Source organism: Heterobasidion irregulare (genome assembly GCF_000320585.1).
Source record: "Heterobasidion irregulare TC 32-1 unplaced genomic scaffold scaffold_01, whole genome shotgun sequence".
Classification (NCBI taxonomy): domain Eukaryota; kingdom Fungi; phylum Basidiomycota; class Agaricomycetes; order Russulales; family Bondarzewiaceae; genus Heterobasidion; species Heterobasidion irregulare.
In genome coordinates this window covers 218575-245673 of record NW_009258197.1, presented here as the reverse complement: position 1 = coordinate 245673, position 27099 = coordinate 218575, and the positions used below count along the sequence as shown (strand labels likewise).

At 46.6% G+C, this 27099-nt stretch overlaps 11 protein-coding genes across 11 annotated transcripts; 4 read left to right on the top strand and 7 right to left on the bottom strand.

Moving 5' to 3' along the window:
- Window positions 1-465: 465 nt before the first annotated feature.
- On the top strand, window positions 466-3152 carry HETIRDRAFT_447236 (uncharacterized protein; the record flags this gene model as incomplete). The annotated part of the gene is made up of 10 exons (XM_009542221.1): window positions 466-546; window positions 605-626; window positions 680-837; window positions 924-1043; window positions 1109-1131; window positions 1190-1404; window positions 2219-2361; window positions 2417-2492; window positions 2550-2686; window positions 2736-3152. The coding sequence occupies 10 exons, from the start codon at window positions 466-468 to the stop codon at window positions 3150-3152; spliced, it is 1392 nt and encodes a 463-aa protein (XP_009540516.1).
- Window positions 3153-4467: 1315 nt separating this feature from the next.
- Window positions 4468-5289, bottom strand: HETIRDRAFT_412933 (uncharacterized protein; the record flags this gene model as incomplete). The annotated part of the gene is made up of 4 exons (XM_009542220.1): window positions 4468-4517; window positions 4578-4728; window positions 4788-5223; window positions 5282-5289. The coding sequence occupies 4 exons, from the start codon at window positions 5287-5289 to the stop codon at window positions 4468-4470; spliced, it is 645 nt and encodes a 214-aa protein (XP_009540515.1).
- Window positions 5290-10512: 5223 nt separating this feature from the next.
- Window positions 10513-10758, bottom strand: HETIRDRAFT_18490 (uncharacterized protein; the record flags this gene model as incomplete). Its single annotated transcript, XM_009541964.1, has 1 exon — window positions 10513-10758. A coding segment is annotated over one exon (246 nt), but the record flags the coding sequence as incomplete, so codon positions are not given.
- Window positions 10759-10803: 45 nt separating this feature from the next.
- On the bottom strand, window positions 10804-11667 carry HETIRDRAFT_307698 (uncharacterized protein; the record flags this gene model as incomplete). Its single annotated transcript, XM_009542219.1, has 1 exon — window positions 10804-11667. A coding segment is annotated over one exon (864 nt), but the record flags the coding sequence as incomplete, so codon positions are not given.
- Window positions 11668-12053: 386 nt separating this feature from the next.
- HETIRDRAFT_307664 (uncharacterized protein) lies at window positions 12054-15824 on the bottom strand (the record flags this gene model as incomplete). Its single annotated transcript, XM_009542218.1, has 1 exon — window positions 12054-15824. The coding sequence occupies one exon, from the start codon at window positions 15822-15824 to the stop codon at window positions 12054-12056; it is 3771 nt and encodes a 1256-aa protein (XP_009540513.1).
- Window positions 15825-19264: 3440 nt separating this feature from the next.
- On the top strand, window positions 19265-19732 carry HETIRDRAFT_306881 (uncharacterized protein; the record flags this gene model as incomplete). The annotated part of the gene is made up of 2 exons (XM_009542217.1): window positions 19265-19345; window positions 19400-19732. 2 exons carry the CDS (start codon window positions 19265-19267, stop codon window positions 19730-19732), a joined length of 414 nt encoding a protein of 137 aa, XP_009540512.1.
- Window positions 19733-19801: 69 nt separating this feature from the next.
- Window positions 19802-20044, top strand: HETIRDRAFT_305563 (uncharacterized protein; the record flags this gene model as incomplete). The annotated part of the gene is made up of 1 exon (XM_009542216.1): window positions 19802-20044. One exon carries the CDS (start codon window positions 19802-19804, stop codon window positions 20042-20044), a length of 243 nt encoding a protein of 80 aa, XP_009540511.1.
- A 2321-nt stretch (window positions 20045-22365) lies between these two features.
- Window positions 22366-22593, top strand: HETIRDRAFT_244608 (uncharacterized protein; the record flags this gene model as incomplete). The annotated part of the gene is made up of 2 exons (XM_009542215.1): window positions 22366-22382; window positions 22440-22593. Coding segments are annotated over 2 exons (171 nt in total), but the record flags the coding sequence as incomplete, so codon positions are not given.
- Window positions 22594-23255: 662 nt separating this feature from the next.
- On the bottom strand, window positions 23256-23572 carry HETIRDRAFT_243789 (uncharacterized protein; the record flags this gene model as incomplete). Its single annotated transcript, XM_009542214.1, has 2 exons — window positions 23256-23369; window positions 23423-23572. Coding segments are annotated over 2 exons (264 nt in total), but the record flags the coding sequence as incomplete, so codon positions are not given.
- Window positions 23573-23619: 47 nt separating this feature from the next.
- Window positions 23620-25203, bottom strand: HETIRDRAFT_166005 (uncharacterized protein; the record flags this gene model as incomplete). Its single annotated transcript, XM_009542213.1, has 4 exons — window positions 23620-23835; window positions 23902-24218; window positions 24275-25039; window positions 25089-25203. 4 exons carry the CDS (start codon window positions 25201-25203, stop codon window positions 23620-23622), a joined length of 1413 nt encoding a protein of 470 aa, XP_009540508.1.
- Window positions 25204-25796: 593 nt separating this feature from the next.
- Window positions 25797-26829, bottom strand: HETIRDRAFT_166004 (uncharacterized protein; the record flags this gene model as incomplete). The annotated part of the gene is made up of 4 exons (XM_009542212.1): window positions 25797-26097; window positions 26151-26234; window positions 26346-26749; window positions 26797-26829. 4 exons carry the CDS (start codon window positions 26827-26829, stop codon window positions 25797-25799), a joined length of 822 nt encoding a protein of 273 aa, XP_009540507.1.
- Between the last annotated feature and the right edge of the window lie 270 nt (window positions 26830-27099).

Below are 27099 nucleotides of genomic sequence, written 5' to 3'. Positions count from 1 at the left end.
TCATCCGAACGTCCCTACTCCGTTAGAGAGGATTAGCAAAGTTATCCCTACGGACCAGCACTCTGTAACTCCTAATGAAACACACCCTCCAGCTCCGCAACCAGCCATCTCAAACATCAAACATTGCCTTGTGACGAATGAGCTCGCGTCGGAGGCCCGAGTCGAACCATGTTACTTGCTAAATCAGCGTCTCTGGGACAACAAGGAGATGGTCTGCTTTTTTCCTTCTCCTTTGCCCCCGCTTGTCAACGCGATCGCCGATTTCTTTTGCAGCTTACGCGTCTCGAATGAATGTGGGGAATGCAATACAGCTCGCTCGATTTGGACACAGAAGCAAATCGAATATATTGTGTGCTTTACCGTCTATGCGCCTCAACCATCACTGATGTTCTCCTCGATCTAGTCCATCATGACTTGTTGGAATCGTTTGACAGCCACCGATGGCTGCTCCTCCCTTTGCCTGAGATGGTCGACAAACTGTGGGACCGCCGCCAGAAATCTATGGAAGCCCCCACCAGTGCAAAGCAACAACCGCACATCGAGACGGTTCATCCTCCCCTGTTTCATCCAGAGTCATATCTCACGAACGTCTAGCTTTAAGCAGGTGCTGACACTTTCAAATATCGGTTATTGCCATTACGGCGTGGCCTTGGTTCGATTGACCGATTCGATCAGCCAGATGTAACTGGAACGTCCTCGCCGGCCACCACGCCCCATTCGTACCCATTCGATACCCTACCGACTCTGGTATCGCGCGTGAATCCCCACTCCGTCATCTGCGATGCTGGCGTCAAGCTCTATCACGAGATCACATCGGGGCACTCAGGGCTCTCGCAGGTGGCCAAGCTACTCTGACCGGTGTCTGAGCGCGAAGCCACTTTCATGCTTGACTACATGGAGCGCATCTATGGCACGTGGCTCAGATACGAGCCGCACTCGACGTTTGCATCATCACCTTGGACTCTTCTACAACTACCATCCCCCGACGCATGTCCGAGGCTGCCCCTCCGGCGCCGCTTGCGCCCATGGGCTTGCCTCCGTCCGTGCTTCAAGAGCCGTTTCGCGTAGACACTGTGACAACAGATGCTGATCACCTCACTGGCTATAGATGCGCGCGAAGAAGGTCATCCTGTGGGGCTTCGCTGTGCGCTCGCCGTCAAAATGGCGGCGTCGATAGCGGCGCGTCTAGTGGCTCTGGGGGCGGCGGAGATCGCGCCGGCCTCGGTCCGTCCGAGGCACTGTGTGAGACCGAGTATGGGGCCCACCGCAGGCGTCTCTCGCTCGCTTGGCGGTCTTCTTGTTTGGAGAGTGTCAGGAAGCGCGGGGGGTGGGCTGCGCGCGTGCTCAATGACGGCCAGCTAGGGGGTTATGCGGACGAATTGCCGCAGACACTGGACGAGCTGTGTGATGTATCTATTCTGGACGGCGATGCTACGTGTACTGGACCTTAATATGTCAAGTTTCGGTTCTGTGGATTGGGCTTTCATCGTGTCGCGTAGCTTTGGTACTCGCGCTTTCTCTATGGGCTTCCTCTAAGTGCTGGTCTATCCACGGAGTCGGTGCCCGGGAACTCGTTCCCTTGGTGCGAAGTCTACTTCTCTGAGGCTTCCACACCTCTCACTTGAATGCGCATCTATTGATCTTGCATCTATCTTGGTTGCGTGCGCATGGCTGGGTGCCCGTCACTTTGGAAGACCGCCGCGCTCCGTCGGACAAACACTGAGGTGCCCGCTAGTCGTTCGTTGACCTGGTTCGTGCGACTCCTGCACGCGCTGTGGATTTAGTCCGGTCGAGCATGCCGATGGGCGACTGGCCACTTCACATGTCGACGCTACACAAAGACTCTCTGCTTGGTGCTGTCCAAATCTATCATGTGACTGTGCGCCATTGTGCCACCTTCTAATTCTTCCTTCGGTGTGACTATCCCATTTGATTGTTCAACCGCCTCATCTCAACAACGCTCATTCGCAAGAGTACGTCTCTTAGAAACGGTTTGATGGGCATCACAGCACCCGCTCCGTTGAGGTGGTCAAGCCCATTTAAGAGGAGTGACACAACAGGTTCCCTGGACCTTTCCAACTCCCAAGATATCAGTGATCCATCAAAAAACAATAGCACAGTCAGGGACGCAATCCCTTCTGATACTTCTAGTACGCGCGGGCTTCAGAAAGCTCACAGGCTTATCGCTGACGTCGTGACCTTCCGAGATGTCGACCAGCATCCCGAAAGCTCGGAGACCCCCGCTCCAATTCCACCTCTGTACTTGCAGACCCAAAACGATGCCTCGTCACACAGGAATCAGGACCATCGGTCATGCCGTGTTATCTGCTCAACCCGCGCCTCTGGCAGTTCAACGGGATGGTGCGTTCGGTCCTGCCTCTCGCGTCGTGATCCGACCGTTGACCGCCGGGTGCAGCTGACGCGCCTCGAATGGCACTGGGGGATGAAGTACTCGTCGCTAGAGCTGAATGTGGAGGCGAACATGATTTATCGTGTGTCGTGCCGCCGTTGACGCCTCCCTGGTTACTCATGAGCCTCGCTGGTTGCAGTTCGTCAAGATTTGTTGGAATCATTTGACAGCAACCGCTGGCTGCTTCTCCCACCCCCTGAAATGGTAGACAGAGTCTGGGCTCGCTATTTCATGATAGATCTCAAAAGTCCGATCCAACAATCTCCTATCGAGTCGGTTTGTCTGTCCTCGTTTTCCGCGATAACTCTCTCCGACGATTGTGTAGATTTATGAAGGTGGTGAGGTCTTTGAATATCGATTGTTTCCATTGGACAAGGATCTTCGTCCAATAAAACGATTCGATGAGCCAGACTCGACCAATCGGTCTTCGCCACTCAATGCCGACCCCACCGAGGAGAACTCTACCCGCCATTCATATCCATTTGACAGTCTACCAATCCTCGTTTCCAGTGTCCGACCCCACTTCGTCATCCTCGACTCGGCTGGAAAGCTGTTCAATCAGCCATGGATAGTTTCGACCGTGGTGCCTTCACTTTGGCCGATTTCCGAGTACGATGCCAGCCACATGCTTTGGCACCTCGAATTCGTGTTTGGCTTGAAATTGAGGCGCCCCCTGGATTTGCGTCTACGTCGCGCACTCCTCTGTGGGCGTCTGCTCTCGACGCGGGTGCATGTCTGCTGACGTTGCGGCCGATGTCGCTGACTGTCTGCACGGGGCCGTGCTTCCGCAGCCGCTTTGCGTGGCAGCCGTCTGTCTGCTCTCGCTGTCTGCATACTGGCGATGACAACATGAGCGACGACTCTGCCGCCTCAGACAGCGACGATGACTTCAGGAGCCTTAGCCCATCCGAGTACAAGATGTACCGCAGGAGCCTAGATCGATATATAGTGACCTGGCGCACGCGATGTCTCAAAATGGTCGGGAAGTGCGGGCGATGGACCTCCCGTGTGGTCAACGACAAGCAATTGTGAGGATATCCTGAGAGCGTGTGCGGTTGAGGATACTGACACGACGATGATAACTGCATAGTAATTAGCCCCGTGCTTGCCCCTCCTATCTCATAAAGAGTCGGTTGGAAACAAGTAATTCGCGTGCATCTTCATCTAGGACACATTTTCATTGGTGTATCGTCGGGGTCGACGTAGTAGTATCAACTTTGACATGACATTTTTTCAATCAACATTGAAAGTTCTTTGTATGCATGGTGAACGCCACAGTCACCTATGGCATTGTGAAATGATGTGAGAAGAAAGGAACTTAACAAAATGTGGCTTGGGGCATCGTGATCGAAAAATGTCACTTGTGACCCTCAGTAAAAACGGAATTCAGATGAACGTCATGAGGACCCCCGTGAATCACGCCAGAGGTCCGATCCGGGTTTGGGCCACTGACCCCCGAACAAGGCCGTGAATTTCGAGCCCTTGTACCCCCGGACGTAGATCAGACCTCGGCCAGGAGCAGCTTATCCCCGGATTCGGGATCATACCTCAAAAAAAATCGTAAAAAATCATTAAAAATCATTAAAAAAATCTCCTGAGTGTAGTGCGAGTGTTTTCGTTGTTGGCCGGGCACAGGGCATCGAGCAGGCATCTCTATGAACAAATTGGAAGCTTTAACACAATAAAATACAGTGAATAAATCAATCCTTCTCATCATTGGTCTCTACATCTTTTTCCTGAGCCATCTGTGTGCGTCCTGCATACAATTTCAAAGCACCTGCTATATCCTGCTCTCGCCCAAGCAAAGCCTCCAGATAGTGCTCATCCCCGGGTGCTAACATGTAATTGACCCCATGAGCAAGTTGCGGGGGATAACCGAGCATGACAAGGAATGTGTGGGATGGCAAGAGTGCGAAACGGGATACGGCAGATGCCAGGGCACCCTTGAGTTGGGGAAGCAAACGGAAGCGCCGCGCAAGTCGCCCAGATTGTGCGGCCGGTTCGAAAACTTGAACCACGATGTTTGACATGGCACTGATAGAAGTTGCATGTGTTGCCTAGCCGTGTTTGCCCACCTTGCCGCCAGACTTCTTGTAGATGTCAAGGACTGTCCAACAGCATGAAACCTGTGAGCTACTTATCTGCAAACTAGATATGAACCACACACCTTGAGCCAGGCATATCTGACCATGAGCAAAGACAAGAGCATATCCACGCCCAGCCGCTGTTTGAAGAGGACGCGCCTCGGATACTTCGGCGCCGATCGTGAAACGAGGCAAGCCTTTCTTGGTGAATGCATTCGCTCGTTTGGTTTCGTTCTAGGAGATACATTGTCAGTATTGGATGCTTCAGCTTAGGAAGAGATTGAATAGCTCACTGCATTCACACGCCCAGCCGCAGCCTGCTCTGCATTAGCTGCATTGCCTGTTGAACTTGCCAGTGGTGCTGCTGACGTGGCTTGCTTTGCACCCAGAGACTTGGTACAAACAGCATGCTCGATGCCTGTCCCGATACCACAGTCAGTGGCATTCTCCAGCATCTCGCGATACTGCATGAGAATCTTTGAACGAAGGCGTGCCTCGGCCGTGGGCTCTACACCAGCCTTGTGGCGCATACCGGTTTCGGCTTGGTCTATGTGGTGAGCTAGGCGGAGGGTTACTAGTGTATCGAGCTCGAAGGAAGCACTGTCGATAGACAGCAAGGATGTGCGTTCATGCGGATCTCGGGCGGGTGGTAGCGAATCTGCCAAAATATCCCCGAGGTGTCGCGCATCCTCTTCCCAGATCTTTAGAGTCGGCTTGGGGAACTTGCATCTAACGAAGGAATTAAGACCATTGACAAGCAAGCCAGCACTTCAAAAAGAAAACATACAATGCCATGCTCTCCTGCACGGTGTCGTGCGGTGAGACGGTTTGAAGTCGGAGGGCGGGAAATAGTCTAATTGACACACCAACCAATTCCAAAGAATCATTGCCTAGACTGACTCAGGTTTTCCTTCTTTCCTAGAGCAGCCTAGTTGTTCGTTGTTGAGGGTAATTTCTCTTGTTTATGTAGTGGTACCAGTTTATCTTACTATGCAAAGCTATGTGCCTAGGTTAGGAGGTGTATGGATCCTAATAGAGTGGTTACTAGTGTGCTGTAAAGTGTGTTGTTTCTATCAAGGTGCTGTGTGTTAGGATTGGTAGAGCAGCGTGAGAAATACTTTCCTGAATTCAGACTCTTTCTGTTTGAAAGAATCCAGAGAATGAGTGTGATAAAGAGATGAGATCAGGATATCAGACTAATAAGTGTTGAACTTGGTGTTTTCAGAGCTTTTTTACTGATGCAGGTTCAGATGTTTTTTGACCAGATCAGACTTAGAACTAACTCAGCATCCTATTTGGACTAACATAGCTTTAGACTTATCATAAGATACTTGGTGCTAACTTCAGAGACTTCAGTGATTAGTGAAGACCACCTTACAAAGTAAAGATCACTTTACAGGGCAAGAGCAACTTTAACAACAGGGGCAACAAACTGTATGTATTTTAGGGCACATGCACTCCTCTTTTATGTGTTTCTAGAGAGGCTGTGCATGAGACCTGGATTTGGGTATTTACAGATGTATCTAGGTGCTAAAGATTCTAGAATGAAGTGTCTGGTCTAAACTAGAACGGAGTAGGCTTTCCTAGATTCCTCTAGAGCATGGCCTGGAATTATTCCAGATTCTATATTAGTCACCTGAGCAGCTCTAGGTTCTCTAGCCTCTCGATTCCTCATCCGCTCACTAAGCCATTACAAAGCCTCTCAGTGCATTAGAAAGCACATAAGGTCCATGCAATTCTATGAGAGTCTGGATCAGTTTGGCTCTACTCTAGTCCCTTCTAGGCTTCATCTGGTCTGTTAAAATAGCACCAAGGCAGCTTTGTTAATAAATATAGATACTTTAAGTCCCAGATAAGTCAAGGTTTAATGAAAGACAGCTGCATATATTCACAAACATAGATCAAAATGTCCATCCATATCCTAAGCATGAAACTGGAGCCAAGTGAGAGTGTGATACTTGAAATGTAAAGACTGTATGAATTTTTAGGGAAAGAAATAAACAAGAAACACTAGACTAAAGGAGTAAGAACTTAATGAATCATGAATAGGTAAAGCGTTCATGGCCTAGCAAATCGATGAAAGATCATACTTCCCACTCCTGCTAATGCTCGCCTTGCAATCTCCAAGACATTGCCATCAGATGTGGGAACACGTTCGCGGTCAGAGCTGAAAAGAGCTCGAATGTACTCACTGAACGTGTGATACATCGCATAGCCAAGTGGGGGAGGAGAGTTGACATGGAAAGTAGATGTCACTACTATAAACTGCTGCTCGTTGCCCGCTCCACCAAAGACGGCAATATGATCATCTCGCCAGACCATTTCGGAAAGAATGATAGTCGTAAACTCATAGTCACCATCTGGCTTTCTTTCAATCACATCCACTGAAACCCCATCTTCCAACCAAATCCCCTCTTTCCTAGAAAGGACACAGACCTCCATTGATACTCCTCCAGCCGAAACAGGTGGCAGTTGAATTCCATCTTCGGCGGGAGGGATTGACATCATGGGTGGCTCATTCAAAGGTGATGGAGCTAGAAGAGTATGGGAGGTGACATTGATGCGGTATGTGGGTTCGTAGGGGATGGTTATAAAAGAGCAAGGTGGTAGGAAGACAGAGGATACGGTTAAGCAAGTCAGGTTGTGGACCCGATGGGACAATTAGTGGATGGAAGTCCGGTGGTGGCTGTCGCAGCTCTGTGTGGCGATGAAGGTGGAACAATGATTGAGGGAATGTGCCCCAGAGTGATGAGCATGCAGAGGTGTTGTTGGACATGATGTGAGGGAGTGATGCGTAGATGTGATTACCAGCGGTTCTTGAATCACCTTGTTCCTCAATTTCCCGTTCCTTTCCAACATTCCTTGCATTGGCCTAGACTTGCATAGTTATTTCTTTCTATAGAACATTCTTGGAAATTACCCTGCCAAGGCACAAACTTGTTTGCGTCGTGACATCTGCTAGGCGGATAAATTTTGACCGTCCTCGGTCTTTCTCCATAAGTAATAACCAACAAATTCTCCCATAGAGAAGAAAAAAAAACACATAAGAAATGTCTTTATCGCAAGAAAGTAAACAAAAGAGCATAAGGAAGAAATGAAATCATTTAAACCTGTGTATCAAATTCCACTATGCCAGTCCTTGACTTCTTTGCTATCGCGCTCAATAGCAGCCCGATATTGAGTCGGATTGTAAGTAGGATCCTTACGATAGCTACTTCCAAGAGGTGGATCATAAGAAAATGGACGAAGAAAGTAAAAGGAAAGGGAAGGAATACTATAAGGACAGATTGCGATCTCAAATGCATCTACCATCTGAATAGGAACAATAACGTGCTGACTCCATGCTCGTACCTTTCCCTCCTTTACCGCTTCCACCGTTGCAACAAAAAGAGAACTCAGCTTGTCATGGCAGAGGCATGCCTGAAACTGCACTATCATCCAGGTATCTCCTTCCTCACACCTTGCCGTTAACGTCCTTCCTTCCCAGACCAAATTCTCCATCATCCTTTCCAATACCCATACTCTCTGCTCTACGTGCATTGATGGAAGGGCGAACAAGTGAAGTGCTGCACGTATTAACGTAGGATTAGGCACATGGATCATTTGCTTAGCCGTCAGGGAATAACCGATTGGGAGGAGTGAGTTTGCAGGAAGAGTGGTAGAGGATGATGCAGCGGATAAGCTGAGATTCTGAGGGTTGACTGTCTTGAAGAAGATTGCTGGAGCATAGTTAATTCCCTTGGCAATTGGGAGATAACGTTGTGTATGAGAGGGTAGAGCTGACATGTCCGAACAAACAATAAAGTGGGAGCACAAAAGCTAGAGACGCTACTGTGCCTCCTTTTTGTGTATCTTTATGTATGCTTGGATCCCTAAGATCTTTGATAAGATATGTTACTTCTAATATGTAAAAGCCGCTTGGCAAGTCCCCTTCTAAATAGAGCTGTTGTTCAAGGACGCCGAGGTTTCATCAGAGGAAACACTGCTTGATGAACTCTCATCTGAGAAAATATCTTGTGCCAACTGTCTTAACAGTGGTTCATTTCTAGCAATATAAGGCATCAGTCTGAAAGCTGCAACTCCTGATCACATTACTGTCCCATCAAGCTCCTGGAGTACATAAGATCCTCCTTTGGTTCTTCGGACCACCTGATAAGGTCCCATATACTAGGGCTTTGTCTTCCAGTTCAAGCTTTTTTCTACTGGTGTGTTACGCATAAGAACAAGTTCTCCTGTTTGATAGTGGTCCTGGCGGAGCCGCTTTTGAAATTTTTCCTCAAACTTCTCTTTTGACCAAAATCTAAATTTAGACAAGGTCTTGGCTGCCTGATCAATGTCTTCCTGTTTCTTTGCCAGCTGATTAATGCATAGTGCCAAAAGATCTTCTGAAGTCATTCCTGACTTGAACCCTTGTACTAGAAATGTAGCTTCGGTAAGGTCAAATGGTAAGACAGGATGAACACCATGAAGCAAATAGTGTGGAGAAAAACCCGTTACTTTGCTTGTAGTAATCCGGTCTGCAAAGAAAGCTTCTGGAACCTTTTCTGGCCATTTATGTATTTCACCTTTACATGCTTTTACAATTGCTTCCCATATAATAAAATGCCCTCGCTCCACCACACCATTAGCTTTTGAATTATATGGTGAAATTGTAACTTGTGGAATTCCCATGTATTCCAATAGCAACCGAAAAGCTTTCTGGACTTCCAGGCCATTATTGGTGACAACTGATCCCACGGTTCCATAGCGACAATATATTTGTTCCCAAAAAAACTTGGCTAAGGCTGTTGAAGATGCAGTTGTAAGAGCTCGTCCTTCTGAAACCCGTGACAAGTCATCTCTTGCTGCAACGATATACTTATATCCTTTTGCTTCTGGCATGAGCATAATATCTACATATATTTTTGTCCATAGAGTTGCAGGAGTGGAGACTGTGAGTGGGATCTCCATTCTTCGCGTGCTGCGGATTTGGCATTGATGGCAAGATTGCACATGATGGCGGACATTGGCACGTAGATAGGGCCAGAAGAATCGAAGTCGAACTGTTTCAAATACTGCCTGTTCACCTCTATGACCTAATCCTTCATGAGATTTGGTAAGGATTGCAATCCGTGTGGCCTTATTCATGATAACCTTGAGTGGGGGTCGATTCCCATTCCGCCGATACATTACTTTATCCTTCACAAAGAACTTAGCTGCTCGGCGGATGAATCTTTTCTCTTCTTGTACTGAGGATTTCCCGAAGGGATATTAAAGTGATGTTAAGAAGTGATATATGTCCTGCAATATTTCCTCTTGAGACCGGTGAATGGAAAGGCTTGATAGAAGTTTCTGAACTGAATAGCTCTGAGCAGCCGATGGTCTTGGGACTTGAAAATTACGGTGCTGCCGCTTGGCAACTGAATACAATGCAATATTATCAAGCCATGAGTCATCATCTGGTTCTATCACTTCTCCATCTGCCAATGGCCGCCGAGATAGTGCATCTGGTCCTTTGTGCCGCTTAGCTGGTACATGTACCAAGGTAAAGTCAAACATCAAGATCCCTTGAATCCATCGGTTGATTGCTGCATTTGGCTGAAGACCTGGAGAGTTTAGCATCCCTTTGATGTATTTTGCATCAACTTCCACGTAAAAGTTTTTGACCCCAATCAGGTATAACCGGTAATGCCATAATGCCCGGTAAAGGCCATAGAGTTCTAGCTTTGGCTGAGAGTATCGTGCTTCCACTTCATTCATTGGTAAGGATCCATAACGAGCTGGCTGTCTCCTTCCTTCTTCGTCTAGTTGTGATAGAATAAATCCTACAGCGATGTAACTTGAATCCACTGATAAGATAACAGGATTTTCTGATGAATAATCAATGGATCTAAGAGCAGGAGCTGAAGTGATAACTTTCTTAAGGGCGTCGAAAGCCTCCTGCCGCTTATCGGTCCATTCAAAATCCATATCCTTTCTTATTAATTCTGTTAAGGGTCTAGCAAGAAGAGAATAGTTGGGAATCCAGATTCGAACAGTTCCACAAAGGCCTAGAAATCCACGAACATCCTTGACTGATGTCAGAACTGGCCAATTGAGAATTTTATCAATTTTTTTGGTTTCTGGCAGTCGGCCTTCAGGAGTACATCTTTGTCCCACAATCACCACATCAGGCCGGCATATTTGTCCTTTGGTTGCTGAGAAGGTGCCCCCAGCACATTTAATTCTATGCATGACGCGATGAACATCCTGTGCGTGCTCCCAGATAAACCTTCGTATTCCTGGGTTTTCTGATAAAACTTGAGGGCTCCCCTCCTTATCAGGGTATATAGTTAGTGGACCTTGGATTCCACAGTCATCTATAAATATGTTTGCTTTATTGGGGATTTCATCTTGAAGAACAAAGGACATAGAATTTTGAAATTCTGCTGGAGAGTTGGTATATCCCATAGGCATAGATGTGAGACATAACAGCCCTAATGGTGTCTGAAATGCAGTAAGGTCTCGGCTTGCTGGATGCACTTTTCTTGCATCAAAACCCCAGAATAGATCAAAGACTGTATTGCATGGGCACCCTGCATATGGTGTAACAAAATCATTGATAATTGGAGGGAGTCCTGCGTCGCGGATTGAAACCTTGTTCAATGGTTGCAAGTCATGTACAATCCTGAGTTTGCCATTCTTCTTGACTACACAAAACCATCTTGACCAATATGCTGATTGACTAGGCTCATAAACTCCCGCCTTTATTTTGTCCCGTAATAGTTGTACAACCTGGTCCTTGATACCTGGTGGAATTGGAATATTCTTGTAGACCCATGGAGTATGGGGAACTGTCGGATAAATATATGGTGAGAAGTAAGATTCTTTCAAAGTACCACGATCAGTTTCTTCGAAAGCTAATGCTTCCTCGTTGAGCTGCATGATATGTTGAAACAATTTGTCTTTTTCTAGCCATAAGAATCCTTCAGGATTGAGGTTTAATATTTCGAGACATTCATGTGTGATTTTAGTAGAAGGGATGAATTTAGGAGGATTTGGGGAGAGTGGCGGTAGAGTGATAAGAGGGTCTTCAGGAATATTCCTCAAAACACGAGCTTCTTTGGGAAATGGACCTGCAATTGGTCGAACCTTCTTATCCACACATTTGTATGTGGTGAATGAATTGTGCTCAAGATGTAATGGCGGCAACATTTTTCTAAGGATCATGGTTATACACCAAGTCAAATATAAATTCAACTTAGAACAATTTGGTGATAAGTAAAAACGTTCGAGAGATATTGCAAGTCCAACTTGTACACACAAAGATGTCAGATAGCAGTCAATGGAGGAGGTAAGTGGCCGTAACAATGCCAGGCAAGGGCAGGAATTTCATATATAAAGGAAACTATTAATCAGAGCATAGAGAATATTTAAAACATACAAGGGCAGCACCAGACCATAACATGTCAAGACATTCTATACAAAGATCAGAAAGAATATTAAAGGCCATCAAAATGTCCAAGGAATATGAGAGAAAAGTGTTCTAAATGAGATCCTTTACCCATTTCGACACTTACTCAAGGCCGCTTACTAATCGCTTACTCCATGTACCTCCGCTCCCTGTCTCGGAGCTCCTCAACCATGGCGCCTGCGCGGTCGAGTCGTCGAAAGTAGTTCCGGGCCCATGCCTTGTCGGGAGAAGGGTCAAAAAAGTGGTTGTTAACAAGATGGCAGATGGTTAGGTCATCGGCAAAGTGGATGTCAGTGAACCTATGCAAGACCTTCGCGAAATCATGCCTTCCCTGGATTTCAAATAGCCAGCATACCTCCCAGATAAAATATGACTCATCGGAATACATCAAGGGGTTACACCAGTCTAGGGCAGTGATTGATTCCAGCCTGCCGAAAGTGAGGAGAAGTTGAAATGAGGGGTCCACGAAGGTAGCCTTGAGAGAGTGGTCATACTGTCGGGGATGATAGTACTGCCTTTCAACAAAACTCCGGAGAGATACAATGACACTCATAGTAAGGTTTCGCCAGTGGGCCCACACCGGGATAATTCCGGGCATCAGAACTCTTGCACGCGGCAAGATGCTACCTGTGTCGGGGTGCGAGCCTGACCAGAACCGCTCGATGATTGTTGAAAGAAATGGAAATTTATCCCCATAGACTGGTGTTGAAGGCTTCTGGGTCAAGACGAGTGAGCCATCATGATTGTGAATAACAGGTCCATCGCGAAAGAGTATACGAGACCGCTGATTGTCTGGCCCTGGAATCGGCTCTCTAACCCTTCCCGAACCTTCTTCGTCATCCTCATCATCCTCAAAATCCCCTGGGGTCAGCGCTCCGTGGCTCGACTCTTCATCATCAACATCAATGGGCCTTGCTAGGCTCGCACCGAGTGATAATTGAGGTGGGGTTAGTGGCAGGGTCGATAACGGCGGCACTGCGTCATCTGGAGATGGTGGAGGCTGCGGAGGTGGTGGTCCATGCGGATTGGGTGGAGTGCGTTGAGAAGATGCTATGGAGGAGCTCTCAGGGGGTGGAGGAACCTCCGCGGATAGGGATATCCCTAGCTTCTTGAGCTCGTCCGAATGATACTCAAAAGGTCCAAGAGCAGGCTGCGCGATGAACCGCGGGTCTGTAAAAGGGTCTATGATGGGAGGGCTAGCGTGTACATAAAATACTGTAGCGTTATCGACTGGGGACGGGGCTGGCGGCAGAACGTATCGTGGGAATGGAGATGGCGAGTGTCTTTGCTGCTCATTCGTCAATGATGCAACAGAGGGTGCGGGGGTGGTTGGCGCGCAAGCGTGAATGGTGTGCAAGTCCCCGGAGCTCTCATCGAGGCTCCCAGTCCTGTGAAAAGCATCGGCGGCGGCGGTACAAGCATAAACGGCTGCCACAAGGTCTGTGGGGCCATCCACTCCTGCCTGGGCTGCATCTCTGACAGCTGTGTGCGCCTGTGCGATGCGCGCGACTGCATAGCTAACGGGCGTGGGTACAGGTAGTTCATTCGTGGGTCGTGAGCCACTGCCGGCGTTGTTGGACGAGGCGCGCGAACCTGGGCGCTCGAGTTCCGAGAGGGGGTCCCTTGGACCTGAATTATCTGTAGCGGGCTGCGCGCGCACTCCGTTTGCCTGACGAATGGTGTTACGGGTGGATGCTCGTATTCCGAAGGGGAAAGTGGTCGAATAGAACGTCCCGCAGATCCGCTTGGACGGCTGCTTGTCTGTTGAGCCCTCTGATGACGAATGTTCTGCGCTGGAGCAGTTAGTGTCGAGCCGCGCTGCGTCTGCGCTGCCCTGCGCACCTCGTGAGTACTCCCCGTCGACGTCCATGGCATTGTTCTCGTCATGCTCCCTCCGCCGCTTTTCCATTCGCCTCCCACTGCCTCTGTGATTGTTGGCTTCGCGCTCATTGATGACAGGAGCTCCGCCTGACGCTTGCGCGTCGCGCGCGTCGTGCCCTGCGCCCTGAGTTCCCTCAACCCCTTCCTCTCTCGTTCTGACTCGATCCTCTTCGTTTCTTCGGCTGTCCAAGTCCTCTTGAGTGCCATTATAGGCTTGTAGGTCCGTTTCATCGACACGGAGCTGAGGGAGTGGAGAGACGGGAGGCGGCGGTCGGTAGTTGTCGTCAGGAGGGTTAGGGTCCCTTCGGATGATTCCAGCCTTCCGCGGATCATCTGGACGGGCTGGCGCAGGCTGCGCGTTGGCGGCTGTAATGAAGTCGTGGAGGCGTGACAAGGATTGGGTGAGCAGAGTACTGGAGTTGTCGAGAGGCGTCGCCAGTGAAGCAGGAAGGGAAAGGAGACGATGCGCATCCAGCGCCGGATTGGTTCGGTTGCCTGGCCTGGGGCCCGCAGCTTCAGAATCGGATCCTCCAGCGGCGCCGCCGAAAAGCAGGTAGGGGATGTTTTGGCTGCTACTTGGCACTGGGAGCCGATAGGTTCGAATGAATGACACCCCATACTCCACACCAGGAGGAGCAGTGCTGCCAGAGATTTGAGAAACCGAAGCAGAAGTGAGGAGAACGTGATCATGAAAATGCTTGCCCTGCTCGAAGCCAGATCCAAGCTCAGCTCCCCGGCCGGACAAGACGATGTCATAGGTCTCCCCATCATGACTAAGCCGGATGTCTTCTTGCCGAGCCCGCTCACAAATATCAAGAAGGGTGGCGTGTGGGTGGACCTCAAAAGCCAATGGGAGTTGAGAAGAAGGTCGCTCAATCAGTTCTCGGAAGGCTAGATGAAAATTAGAGCTTGCACTCTCCGAAGGCATTGAGAATGTGATTTGATGATCCTTTCCCTGCTCAATCCTCCTCCTTTTTATACCTTTTCCTTGGATGTTTCTCCTCCTTTCTAGAGACATTTCTTCAAGTCTCCGAGTCAGCTTGCTCATGCTATCCATGTGTTTTCCTTTCCTTTTTTGCAAGACTGCAGAGAACTGGGTTTTCTCAGTAGGTGATGCCAAGCAGGGTAGTAAACTCGGCGCTTCTTTTTTATCGGAATTTTCCGATTCCCTTGGGAATCTTCTTGGGAGATCTTTTGACAGATCTAGACAGGACCATGTCTCCGGGTTACCATCAGCATGTGATTCTTCTGCGCTTCTGATGACTGATGTCTGACTCAGCTGGAGGAGTCCAGCTGCTGCCTGGAGCCTTTTCCAATGTTCCTGATGACTGATTTGGCTCTGGCCCGGGTTCCACAAGTGACTTTCAGGATGATCCCAATCAAATGACCTGATTTCCGGCTTCCTTATCAGGTCCAAAGTATTACCAAGCGAGGCTGTGTAGATCTGGAAGCTCTCGGAAATAGGAAACCGATGCCTAATCCAGGAGGGACGCTCCTCATTCCCATTTCCCATCTCTCTTCCTTCAGCGTCAGCAACCTTAGCTTCGAACTGGACTACATCTAGATTATCTAGATCTTTAAATTGCAGATAGGTTCCATCCTTCCTCTCATCAATTCCCACAAAATTGCCTCTCTGCCAGGGACGTCCTAGCAACATTGAGAATGGAAGATTCTCGCCAATATAAAGACTGGTCCAAGTGGTTATTCCTCCAAACTGCAACTGGATATCTTCAATGAGTCCGATGAGTTCTCCTTCTCCACCATTGGCATCATGCATCCTAATGTGCGCTTCCTTGTTAACTAGTAGGAACATGAGCTCATCGCAAACTTCCTTAGAGATAATATTGAGCTGCGACCCTGTGTCAACAATTGCAGATACTGGGCTTGAGTTTCGGTATTGACTAAAGGATAAAGGAATGTTGATGAGAGGTTCGCTAACAGTCCGAGTTAGGTTTACGTAAGCTCGTTCACGTCTATCTTGAGATGCCTCAGGCTGATCGGCGACCTTGAACTTCATACTCTCTGATAGTAGTGAAGACAGCTCTTTAGAGACTCCGAGCAAGTCCCCAACTGCAACTTCAATTGGTGTTCACAGAACTTGATTCAAGATGTGAGATGGATTGGTTGTTGATGAGATCATTGATTGTCGAAGGTGAGGCTTCTTTTGCTGTCGATTTCCTGTTCCTTCTTTTAATTGATCCTTTGTTGGTTCCTCTAATCTCTGTGTTGACCTTTTAAGGGAATGTTGCCGTTTTGGTTTCACAATGTCAACTTCCATTTCTGAATCAGGATCACTTCTGATTACACTCTGCTTCTTGGCCAATTTCAATTTTGGAGGGTTGGGTTGCTGATCATCTCCGGTGTCTTCCATAATGAAATCACTATCTTCATTATACTTGGGTGCACGGGTATTGACAGGCTGGATCTTGGTAAACTGTGGTTTGTGAAAATCAAAAGAGGGCTTTGCTGTGTTATTCGCAGGTGTTGGAACAATAGGGATTGGTGCTGAAGGCATTCTAAGTGGTTCCACTGGTTGTTTTCCCTGGCTTCTAGTTCCAGATGATGGTCCTTGAGGTATTGTAGATGATTCAGCTGGTTCTGGTAATTTGTTAGGCGGTGTTTTTGGTCTTGGATGACCTAGCTGCTCTCCTGGAATTCTTGGAGCCTGCATTGCCTGAGGTTCTTGTGGCCTGGGATCTGATCGCGGTTGGCCACGTTTTGGTGGATATACTTCATCAAATGCCCCTTTTCTCATAGACTTAGTTGACTTAATAGATCGCTCCGCCGGAAAGACTTGATATTCCTCGTCTTCCCTGTGGATCATGTAAACATCTTCCTCGTCATTACTTTCTGCTTCTGAGGATGTATCACCATTGATCAAAACCAAATTGGTCCGGCTTTGATGAGTTGCATCCATGACATCTCTTTCGCATTTTGCAGCTTCAATGATGGTCTCATTTTGGAATCTGCTGATCCTTGCCCCGGTTCCATGAGTGATCCGCCCTACATTATCACGTGCTAGAACTCCTGATTTGGTTAATTAAAAGATCTGAGGGCACTGACCCAATCCATGTCCTTTTTCTCCACAACCATAACACATCATCTCCTCTCACTGAGGAGGTCCTTCAGGCATTCTTGTAAATCCATTTTCCCGTGGTGGTGCCAGATGCAGAGGAGGCTGACGTTGAAAGCTTGATTGAGGGCTTGTCTGAATTGGAAGAGTCATGGGTTTGGATCGCAAATCAGGTGCTCGCATAACATTAACTATGTCCCGGTCTAGCTTCATAGCTCGATAGTAAACTTGGGCATATTTTGATGATGAGATATCCATTTGGTTCATCATATCTATTAATCCTTCCATTTCATCGGCTGAGACTAAAGCCTTTGTGTTTGCACCAGCCTTAAACGGAATAATCTCATCGTCACTATCATAGGAGACTTTCTTGGCTTTTTTCTTCTTCAAGGCTCCCGATCGTTTATGAGACTTGGACCTCTTAGTATCAGTTTGACGGATATCATCTTCTGTTAAGGTTTCATTGTTTGAGTCGGACTCTCCTGACCAGTCTGTACCATCAAATTCCCCATAATTGTCTAGAAGTTTAACTTTTCCTCTTCCGGGTTGTACTGTCGTGGAAGGGGGGTCTGTGGAAGTCGAAGCTTGTCCCGACATGTCGGTGAGCGGTTGGTTTTGGGTGTTGATCGGTGTTTGGTTTGGTGATGAGTCGGAGTCTGATTGTGAGGTTGTTTCTTCTTGCTCTGAGTCTTCGGGGATTACCGGCGCCGGTTCCCTGTATTGGGGTGCTAGTTCCCACTGGCTCTCTATTTCATTCCAAATGTCCTCTTCTTCTGTTCCGTCTTTGAGGGTGAAGTAATAACGCCCATTTTGGTATGAGCAGTTATCGTGATTCGGAGGGGTGAATCTGTTATTGTCTTCGTAGACCCAGAAGTCCCCTTCGCGCCGGATAGGGCGGTTGTTGTGATAGAGTTGGTTATTTATACGTCTAGTGCCGGGTGGGTATTCCTGGCCTAGGTCTTGCTCCAGAGTGTGTGCAGTAACACTTCCTCGATGGGGGTCTATGTCTTCACTAAGCAAGGTTATGAGAGAGAGTGTGGCAGCAAGCTAGTGCGAGCAAGGTAGGGGCAAAAGAGTCTATTCTAGTGTTACAAACTGCTTGTTCAATAACCCCAAGAGTAGGAGGTTCTTCCCTAGGTTACTCAAGGAGGATGTGTGGAATGATGGTCTTGACTGTACGTGTAGCACAGGAGCCAGAGATATATTGCGATGTAGCAATGGAGACCACAGTAGGAAGACTGTAGTAGAATGAAGAGTCCTGTATGTGAAGATACAGGAGAATGAAGAGAATAGACTGAAGAACCTCAGCTTACTCTATGGGCCTTTTATACTACTTTAGGAAATAGGGCGTGAGAATACCATATATGTATCCATAGGTATTCTCTAAGTCGTCTCTCTCAATAATGACTACTCTTGTGCTTCTCCGTTAATCTCTTTCTGGTCAGGAAAGACTAGGAGCTTGATGCCCAGTGTGTGAGTAGTTTGTAAGGCGGCATTCTATGCCCATCGCAATATGGCTTGTGATACTCGACCAACGACAAGGTGATTCGTTGGGAGTGGATGACCAAGGTTATTATCTGTACCTTGTTGTACGCCTCACCTTGTGAGGCCGCTTGATATTTGTGATGATCATGTTGGCATAGACCACTGTTAAGGCCCGACAGAATGTGATCATAACACCCACAACACCGTTGAAGAAAGTGTGGCATCAGTACCACAATTTGAATGGTTCTTGCATCCCTTCACAAACTTGCCTGCACTGCAATCGCACATCCACCCACATTGGGTCATCCTCAACATTGGCATGAAGTTAAGCAGGAGATCTGACGCCAAAATGTCTGCTTTCACGCAGTGCGTTGCTCGTGCCTACAAAATATCTCTTCAGGATGCATCAAAATTTGTGGAGAAGATCATCACTATCTACGTAACTTGGCTAGACACCATCGTACTGCCAGAATTCATACCTCAGGTCACACTGACGGTTCCCCCACCCATGACCACAGGTGATATTTTTAGCACAGGCAAAGATATGGGTTCTGCGAAGTCCAGCACTAGCAATCGTATCATCCAATGCACGAAGGAGGCTCTCAACTTTGTGAGGAAGTGCACTTTGACCTCTTCATTTGTCTCATCTTCTCCAGAAGCCCTGCCTGGAAGAGCAAATGTGGTAAAATCAGGTCTATAAATCATGGCAGCCTGCAGGAAGATTAGAGTTACTCGCTGGTCTCCAATATTCTGTCCCTACTTTTGTTTCCGTATCCTAAGCTACATCTCTGGTATATAATCATGTAGAGTCATAATACCCAATATATTTGTTTATTGGAGCAAGCCTACACCTCCAACAGATCTTGGTTATTGGCAGGATGCTGACACGTCAGAGCCGGATGAACAATCCTTATGAGAAACTCGAGACCTTCTTGGGGAGCATCTGGTGGCCCTCTACAATTGGCAGAGTGCCCACTAAGGTTTAGTTATTTTGTGAATTTGAGCTTTATTTGCTAACAATGCAAGATTTGCAGATATTAGGGACATTGAAGGCCGACCAATGGTGGAACTTCGCAACAGTTCTGCCTGTCGCACTTTATTACGCATGGCAGCAGAATGGCAAGATCCCAGATTGTGATTCGCCTAGACCTGCTCCCAAATCTAAAGCTGGTGCTGCCTTCGCAAAGACTGAGAAGCTGCTGCGAGAACGTCGCAAGGCTTATCGTATGCACATTGCACAGCAGTCGGGTAGGACTGTAGTCGTGGCACACTTTGAGGAGGATGACATCTCTATGGATCGGAATTACCAGCGTCATTTCAAGGCTGTTCTCGATGCATGCTCCGCCATCTGCATCTGGACGGCCTAGTCAATAACACCCAACGAAGCACGGCATGCGCAGGACTATCATGCACGCACATGTCGCGCATCATTACTGATGCATTGCCATCTCACTCCCTATTCCCATTTGCTTACTCACGGAGATTATTTCATTTATTGCCTAGGGCTGGTTTATAGGTTCTGGCTATTTGGGCCAGAAGCAAACAATGGACACCTTGTCAAGGTTAACACAAATGGACATACAGGAGGTGAACTTGAAGGTACCATAATGCGGAGTTGGATCAAGAACATATTGATCCATGACCTGGTGAGTAATTTTCACATAGAGAGGTCTCACTAATCTGTTGTCATCATCTCAAGGTATGCATGATCGAAGAGCTTGATGAGCAAAATGAAGAGGACTTGGTTGCCATCCGGAAACTCAAGAATTATTTGAAGGGTGATAAAAAGTCCCATCGGACATGAGGAGCTCTCCTTAATATAATTGCGAGTCACGCAGGCCGGCGTGGATCCAATAGTGAGTCCTTCCCCACAGCATAACACATTTTTGCGGGTGCATCAACATGATCAAGCCAAATCAAACAAAGTGCACCACTCCTCCATCTGGAAAACCACCCCTTTGTATTAAGCTCTAATTAGTTCCATTTATGCATAATTAAGAACAATTAGGATTAGACATTTTTAGCTTACCCCCCCTCTAAACCTGTTCTAATTAAACATAATTTTCCTAAATTAGGAATTATTAGGATTCATTATAACTTGAAATTTCGGAAAAATCATAATAAATCAAGCATCACAGTTTTCATAGCCTTCTTATAGAGTCATATCTATTAGAGCACTAGTTCAATACCTAAACACAGAATATACCTTATAACAAGCTTGCCTTCTGCCAGAGTTGAACCAACAACCTCATGTATGCAAGCACCCGGGACAGATGCTCTAGCCACTAAGCCACAAGGTCTAATATATGAACTCAGTAATCTAAATAAGTAGACATAATATAGGCAACCTCAACATCTCTGATTTTATTCAATATTTATCTTTCCTCTATTTTATAAATAAATAGGTCAATAAATACCTAAAAAGTCAGGTCTTTCAAGATTTAGTTTAAACACCAACTAAGAAGATAATCAACCAATGGAAAATCAATAATACACTTTATATAGGATAAAAATAGATTATGGCACTTATACAATTTGGACTGAGAATGTGTAAAACTATGATTGAGTGTAATATTCAATGGGACTCTACTAGTATAGACAATGCTACCTGAATTTGCAAATTTGATCAAAAACATGATTATGAATCATCAAGATCCAATAAGAGAGAGGGGTTTTCCAAATAGCCACTAGTGAGGTAGAGGGTGGGGACAAGGGTATATGTATGGCATGCCTATATATAAATAAGCACATATAAATAAGCACAAGATTGTTGGAGGTGATTTTAATATGCTTAATGCATATATTTCCTATATGGCAGGCAAATATATTATTCTGGCACCACATACAAATATGGCTGTCTTTTCCACAGCCTAATAGCTAGAGGAAAACACCAAGTTTGAGCATCTTCTGTATAACAAGGCAATAAACAATATAAATAGTGCTAAAAATTGTAATATCAATAGTGATGATGATTGTGTGCTGCACAAGACAGTATTAGCCACTATACTAATAGACAAGGTCTACAAGGCTACATATAGCATATCCCTAAGCCCAACCCACATGTTGTGTCCTATAATGACCAGTAGTAGGCATTGGCTAACAATGACGACTGCAATGATCTTATGTGCAAGGCTAGAGTACCAAGGTCTTCATAGCCCCTTGTGGCAGCTGCCAAGCTGCCAATAAAGCAGCTAGGGGCATCAATGCACATTTCTCTCTTTTTATATTCCTTGTAAAGGCAGCTGGAAAGTCAGCAAAAGAGCTACAAGATAATGGTATAGGCATATATGAAGGAGAGTAATATGCTGAAATAGTATAGAATATGCCACATTTTTACCTTCTCACTGATAGAGCAGTAGTACTTACTATTTCCTACTAATAATTAAAGACTTCTTAGTATAGAATTAGTGCTAATATTATGAAACTAGAAACTAATCCAATGCTCACAATGGGTTGCTTCTAATTATGAAATTAGACACCTTTAGATGCTATTAACACTTTTAGATACTTTTAGACACTATTAGATATAATCCGGAGCTAATACAACAGGGTGTTTTTCCAGATGTCATATTCATCTATTTTTCATTTTTCATTTGAAGGATCTGATAAAGTTGAACTACTGCCTCAAGGTAAACACATCAACCTCAATATGATCCAAATCAATGGCACATCGTTATACGGTCTCGTTTTCAAGTATCTGCAGACACTCTGGAATTCACAGGTAAAACTTGTCTGAAAAATGACTGATTGGCAAGCCAGCAAGCTATTTGTTGCGACTGCGGTGCAATCTTTCTCCCATGCCCACGTGAATGGCACACAGTTTGGGGCTTGCACTTCATACAGAGGAAAGGGTACCTCATTTGCATACATGGACGGCAGGATAGCTGTGCAAATCCAGTATATCCTATCAGTGAAGCACGAGCACCGTGATCCATGCTTAGCAGCATTGTCAACTGCCTTTGCAATTGTCAAACACTTCATGAGTGCTGGCATCCCCTTGATGCCATGGAATAACAGGTAGGTCATCATTGATCATCAGCTAATGATTGCACTTCTATTATCACCATCTCCTAGGCAAACCGACCTTAGGATCTTAACTTGGAATTTCAACAAATTCTTAGATCCCGAGGTCATTGAATTACACTGCCTGTGCAGGGTGTTTGCCCTTGCAGAAATCCCCCCTCATAATCATGGCCACGTGTGGGTCACCATATTACTAGACCATATAAATTTTTTTTTTTTTTTTTTTCAAGTCTTTCATGCACAACCTTTTTTAGTTAACTCAAGAACTGGATGCCCTCAGATATGATTCTGACAATGAGTGATCAAGACAGCATGGCTGTGAGTACATTACATTTCACCCTCCAAGTACATGCTGACCCTCCACATTTCCTCATCCCAAGGTTCTGCCGTCTCATCTGGAACCTCATTTCTATACAGATCATCATCTTCTCCAAAGTGCCCTTCCCATTCCTCCAACAGAGCACTTTCAAAGTCTTGGATATGCAAAGGAGTATCGTTTTCAGAATGCATCACAAGCCACTGGAGGTCAACCATCATACAAGGAATTTTAGGCTTTGTGATTTTCTTCCTGACAGGTAAACCTTTCCTCCTTGGTGCTCTATACTCCTGGACATGTGGGTTTGAGTTGTTATTTCTCATGTCATCTACTTTATCCAGAATCTCGTTTACCTGCCAAGGGGATGACACATGAGATATCTTATAATACACTGGTGAGTAAAATTGTACCTGAGCCACACGGTACGTTGGAGCATGTGTCAGGTAAGGCTTATGTGACACAGGCTTCTGCTTCCCAAGTTTAGAAACCCCCATCTGTGCATTGTGACTGATGGGCCATTTATCAACAGTCTGTGGATCCAGTCCACCATTCCCTCCTACACTGGTGAGTGTTTCTTCCTCCAATTCATCTGTGGACTGATATATAGTCTCCCCTATAAATGCCCATTCTGGTCTGGCTGCCTCAGGGACCAGCATGTGATACATCTTGCGACTGTTTGCTTTCTACAAACTATGTGGTAAGCAGAATCCTATGCAACCATCAAAATTTGACTAGCCTGTGTTTTATGGCTGTTGCGCCACTGCTTCTGCCTTATGATGGACTGATCAACAATGGGCTTCTTTGACTTCTTGTAGGCCTTGACCCAGCTCGAGAAGGTGACGTGAATTGCAGCTAGGATCGTAGGCATCGCAATTTGGTTTGATTCACACTTGAATTCCAGTGTGCACTATCTATTTACACCCTAGCCACCACATTTTTTGCCCACCCTGCCTCATTGGTGTACCATGAGTCAGTCCAGCCTGGCCGTAGGATCCTATTGTTCTCTGCCCCATCTTCTACTAACATCCAATACTCACGTACTCCTGCTTCATCAATAGGGAGTGGATCCAGAAGGACTGCACTATCATGCGGAATCTCCATCCAATCATACATGATATTCCATATGGTCATCTGATTGTTCAGGGATCATTCATTGTAAGTGCCAAGCATTTGTGAAATAAAAATCATATGACTCACCAACAGAATGTTATTCTGCCTCTGCCCTGTGTCGCTGCCATCTTGCCCTGCTGACCTCTCTCTTGTCTCCACCTTCAAAGCATTAACCTCTGCCTTCATGTTGGCCATCTCCCGCCCCATCTCATTTAACCTCCCCTCTACCTTGTTGTTCTTCGCAATGGCATTATTCAACTCCCCGGGCAACACCTTCAGATTGTGTGACATGGAGCTTATAAGCATTGTTAGAACTTCCTTAACAATCTCTTGAACTCTTGGGAACTTGAATTTGAGGCTAGAAAGCCTATCCTGTATATTCTTCATCACCAATGCTCTCTTGTCTGTTTCAATGTATGCTGATTAACTCATTTTGTTCATTAGATAGAGGTGTATTCACCTGCTAGTCCTATCATGCTTGGATCCATTGGTGCCAAGGAGGATTCCCTTGTAGGTGCATGCGCTTCTCGAGGGTACTGTGATGTGGCCGCAGCATCACTGATGTCTCTCAGAGGCGTTGGCCCTTGGCTCATACCAAGGGCAGGGGTGGCATGAGGTTGACTGCTTCTCCCCCGAGGCATGCTTGTTGTAGAACCACAATGTGCCCCTCTGCCTGCTTGAAGGCGCATTTCAAACAATGCGTCAATTCTGGGGTTTGCTGACATATTGTTGGAGGTTACGGATCCCTCCGGCGGGGTGGCATGTGCAGCAGGATCAGCCCTGACAACAGTCAGTGGCATGGTCTTAATCTTTGGCAGTGCCAGCATGAGCGGAGCTACATGGGACTGGTCATCATGGGCTATCATCCATGAGGGCACCAGTGCTGGCTCCTTAGTATACCCCGCAAGCACGAAGAATAGGGTAGCATTTTTTGGTGTGTCCTTGGATGCCACCGGCATGAGCAGGTGAGTGGGCTGAGCCTGTACAGAGCTGATCACTAATGAGGCTGGCGCACATGGAGGCTTCAATATCAGTCTTGGGATCTTCGGGGCAAGTATGAGTGCTGCTCTTGCAGCAACAACTGGCGTTGTCACAGCTGCAGTAGCAGCAGCAACCGGCGTCATCACAGCTGCAGTAGCAGCAGCAACCGGTGTCATCACAGCTGCAGCAGCAGAAGCAACAACCAGCGTCATCATAGCTGCAGCAGCAGTAGCAACAACAACAGCTATGTTAGTGCGTATACCAAATGAGGTTTTTATGGATAGAACACTCACCTTTTTTCTTCTGCGGTTGCTTGAATATATCTTTGCATCGTGGGACTGGTTTTCCTGTCCCTGAAGCGCCATGGGTATGCATGGTGGCCACCCGAACTTGTGGGTCAACCTCCATATGATGCTTCTTGGGGTCATCACAACATGGCAATGGCAGTACTCAATCTTCAGTAGGCATTGGACTAGAGGGTTGAATTGCTGATGTGGCAGACTCAGTAGGTTCATCAGGCTTCTTGGTGCGTGACCTGGTGTTCCTTGCTGGGTTACTGTGGGTACTCATTAATGTCTTTTTCCAGGGATTTTTTTGTGTTATGGGCTGACAATGATGCGGAAAAGTGGAAGGGCGGTACAGCCTTTTTTTGTTGCCTCAATCGTGCATCTGTAGCCACAAGGCTGTTGACTTTTGGCCAGAATTTGCACCTCTTACCTTTTGGAGTATGTTTTGTAGATCCTTTTGTCTTTAGACATTCATGCATCCTTTGATGGCTTAATTATGCTTTATTGTTGTTTAAATATACTTATTATCTATTTATGGAGTGCTTTTAAAAGCGATAATTAATGGATATCAAATGCGAATATACATGAAATATACTGTGAATATATCCAGCTCCCAGGGATACTCCTGGTATATTTGAGCCAAAACCTTGAATCAATAGTGAATATACCAAGGGTGGCTCTGGGTATATTCATGGTATATTTTGAGTATATTGCTTATATACCCCAAATATAACCCAGGGAATATTGAGGGCAATGTGCGGTGTCTGCCTCCTCTTCTGCTGTGCTTTCCCCTGTGTGCTCTTCCTCACCCTCATCGTCATCGTCATCTCCCTCCATAGTCTTGTCGGCATTGCCCAATTCTCCAGCAGCAGTTAGGACTAGTGTGCTTTTGTCCACCATATCATCTTCCATTGAAGGTTGTGCTTCACCTTGCAAAATGTGATCCCAACTTTGAGTGACCAGGTGCCCAACTCTACCACTTTGGTACCACATGAACATGTCTTGGTCTATGAAACTACACATAGGAGATCTGTCAGCTAATGCCAATATATGAACTATAGCGCTTACATGTTAGGATAGAACAGGTTCCAGTCTTGGTCCTCATTTGCCTGGCATGCGTATAAAATTGCATGCAAAAGGCCCTTGGCAAGGCTGTGATGGAAAGCAGGAATCAGGTAAGCACCCCTCAATACCTCTTGCGGATTGAGGAAGCCAAACACGTCAGGATCAGTTTCAGGAACAAAGCCTATGGTGGGAAGTCACCTAGCATGCCAACCTGTATGCATGTCTGGGTCCAACCCATACCATCGTACCCATAAAAAGTCCACATGTTGCATCTCTGATGACTGGCTCTTCAGTCCAATATACCGTGCCATCACATGAAATATACCTAGGACACGTGCATACCAATATGGATAGAAGTGTGTATTGGGCCCTGCATCACTATCATGGGACAGGATCATGATATCCGGGTGCGTTCGAGGGTTGATGGAATCTTGCAACTGGCACACGTCATAGCTTGTGTAATTGATCCAAAGCACATTGTGCTCATACATCATGATTTCTAGTTGGAGGCACTGTTCATCAGTGAAAGAATGCTTATCGCCATTGTATGTGAGACCCATGAACCATGCCAATAGGTGGTCTATTAAGCAGGTATGAAAGTCCTGGGTACCAATGAGTATACCTCATGTTAACAATGTTTGAAACATACCAGCACAGCGTGATCGCCAGTATGCTCTGTCATCCACTGTGAAATTCTGTACCAATTACGTGTGGATTCTGAGATGTGGTGATGGGCAGTAGAGAGAGTATAGGAGAGAGGTTCCTCGGCATGTTAAACCTTCCAGCGCCAATCAATATTGACCTGTGGCTTGTCAAGGCCTAGATTTGTCCTGAGTCAGTGATGACATGTCCGTGAGTTTCCCCTTGAGCAAGTTGCCCAACAAAGTTGTGCTTATTAGTTCAATCATAGCCCCTTTTTGAGAACTTATAGGCAACCTCTCCCTGAAGTCAT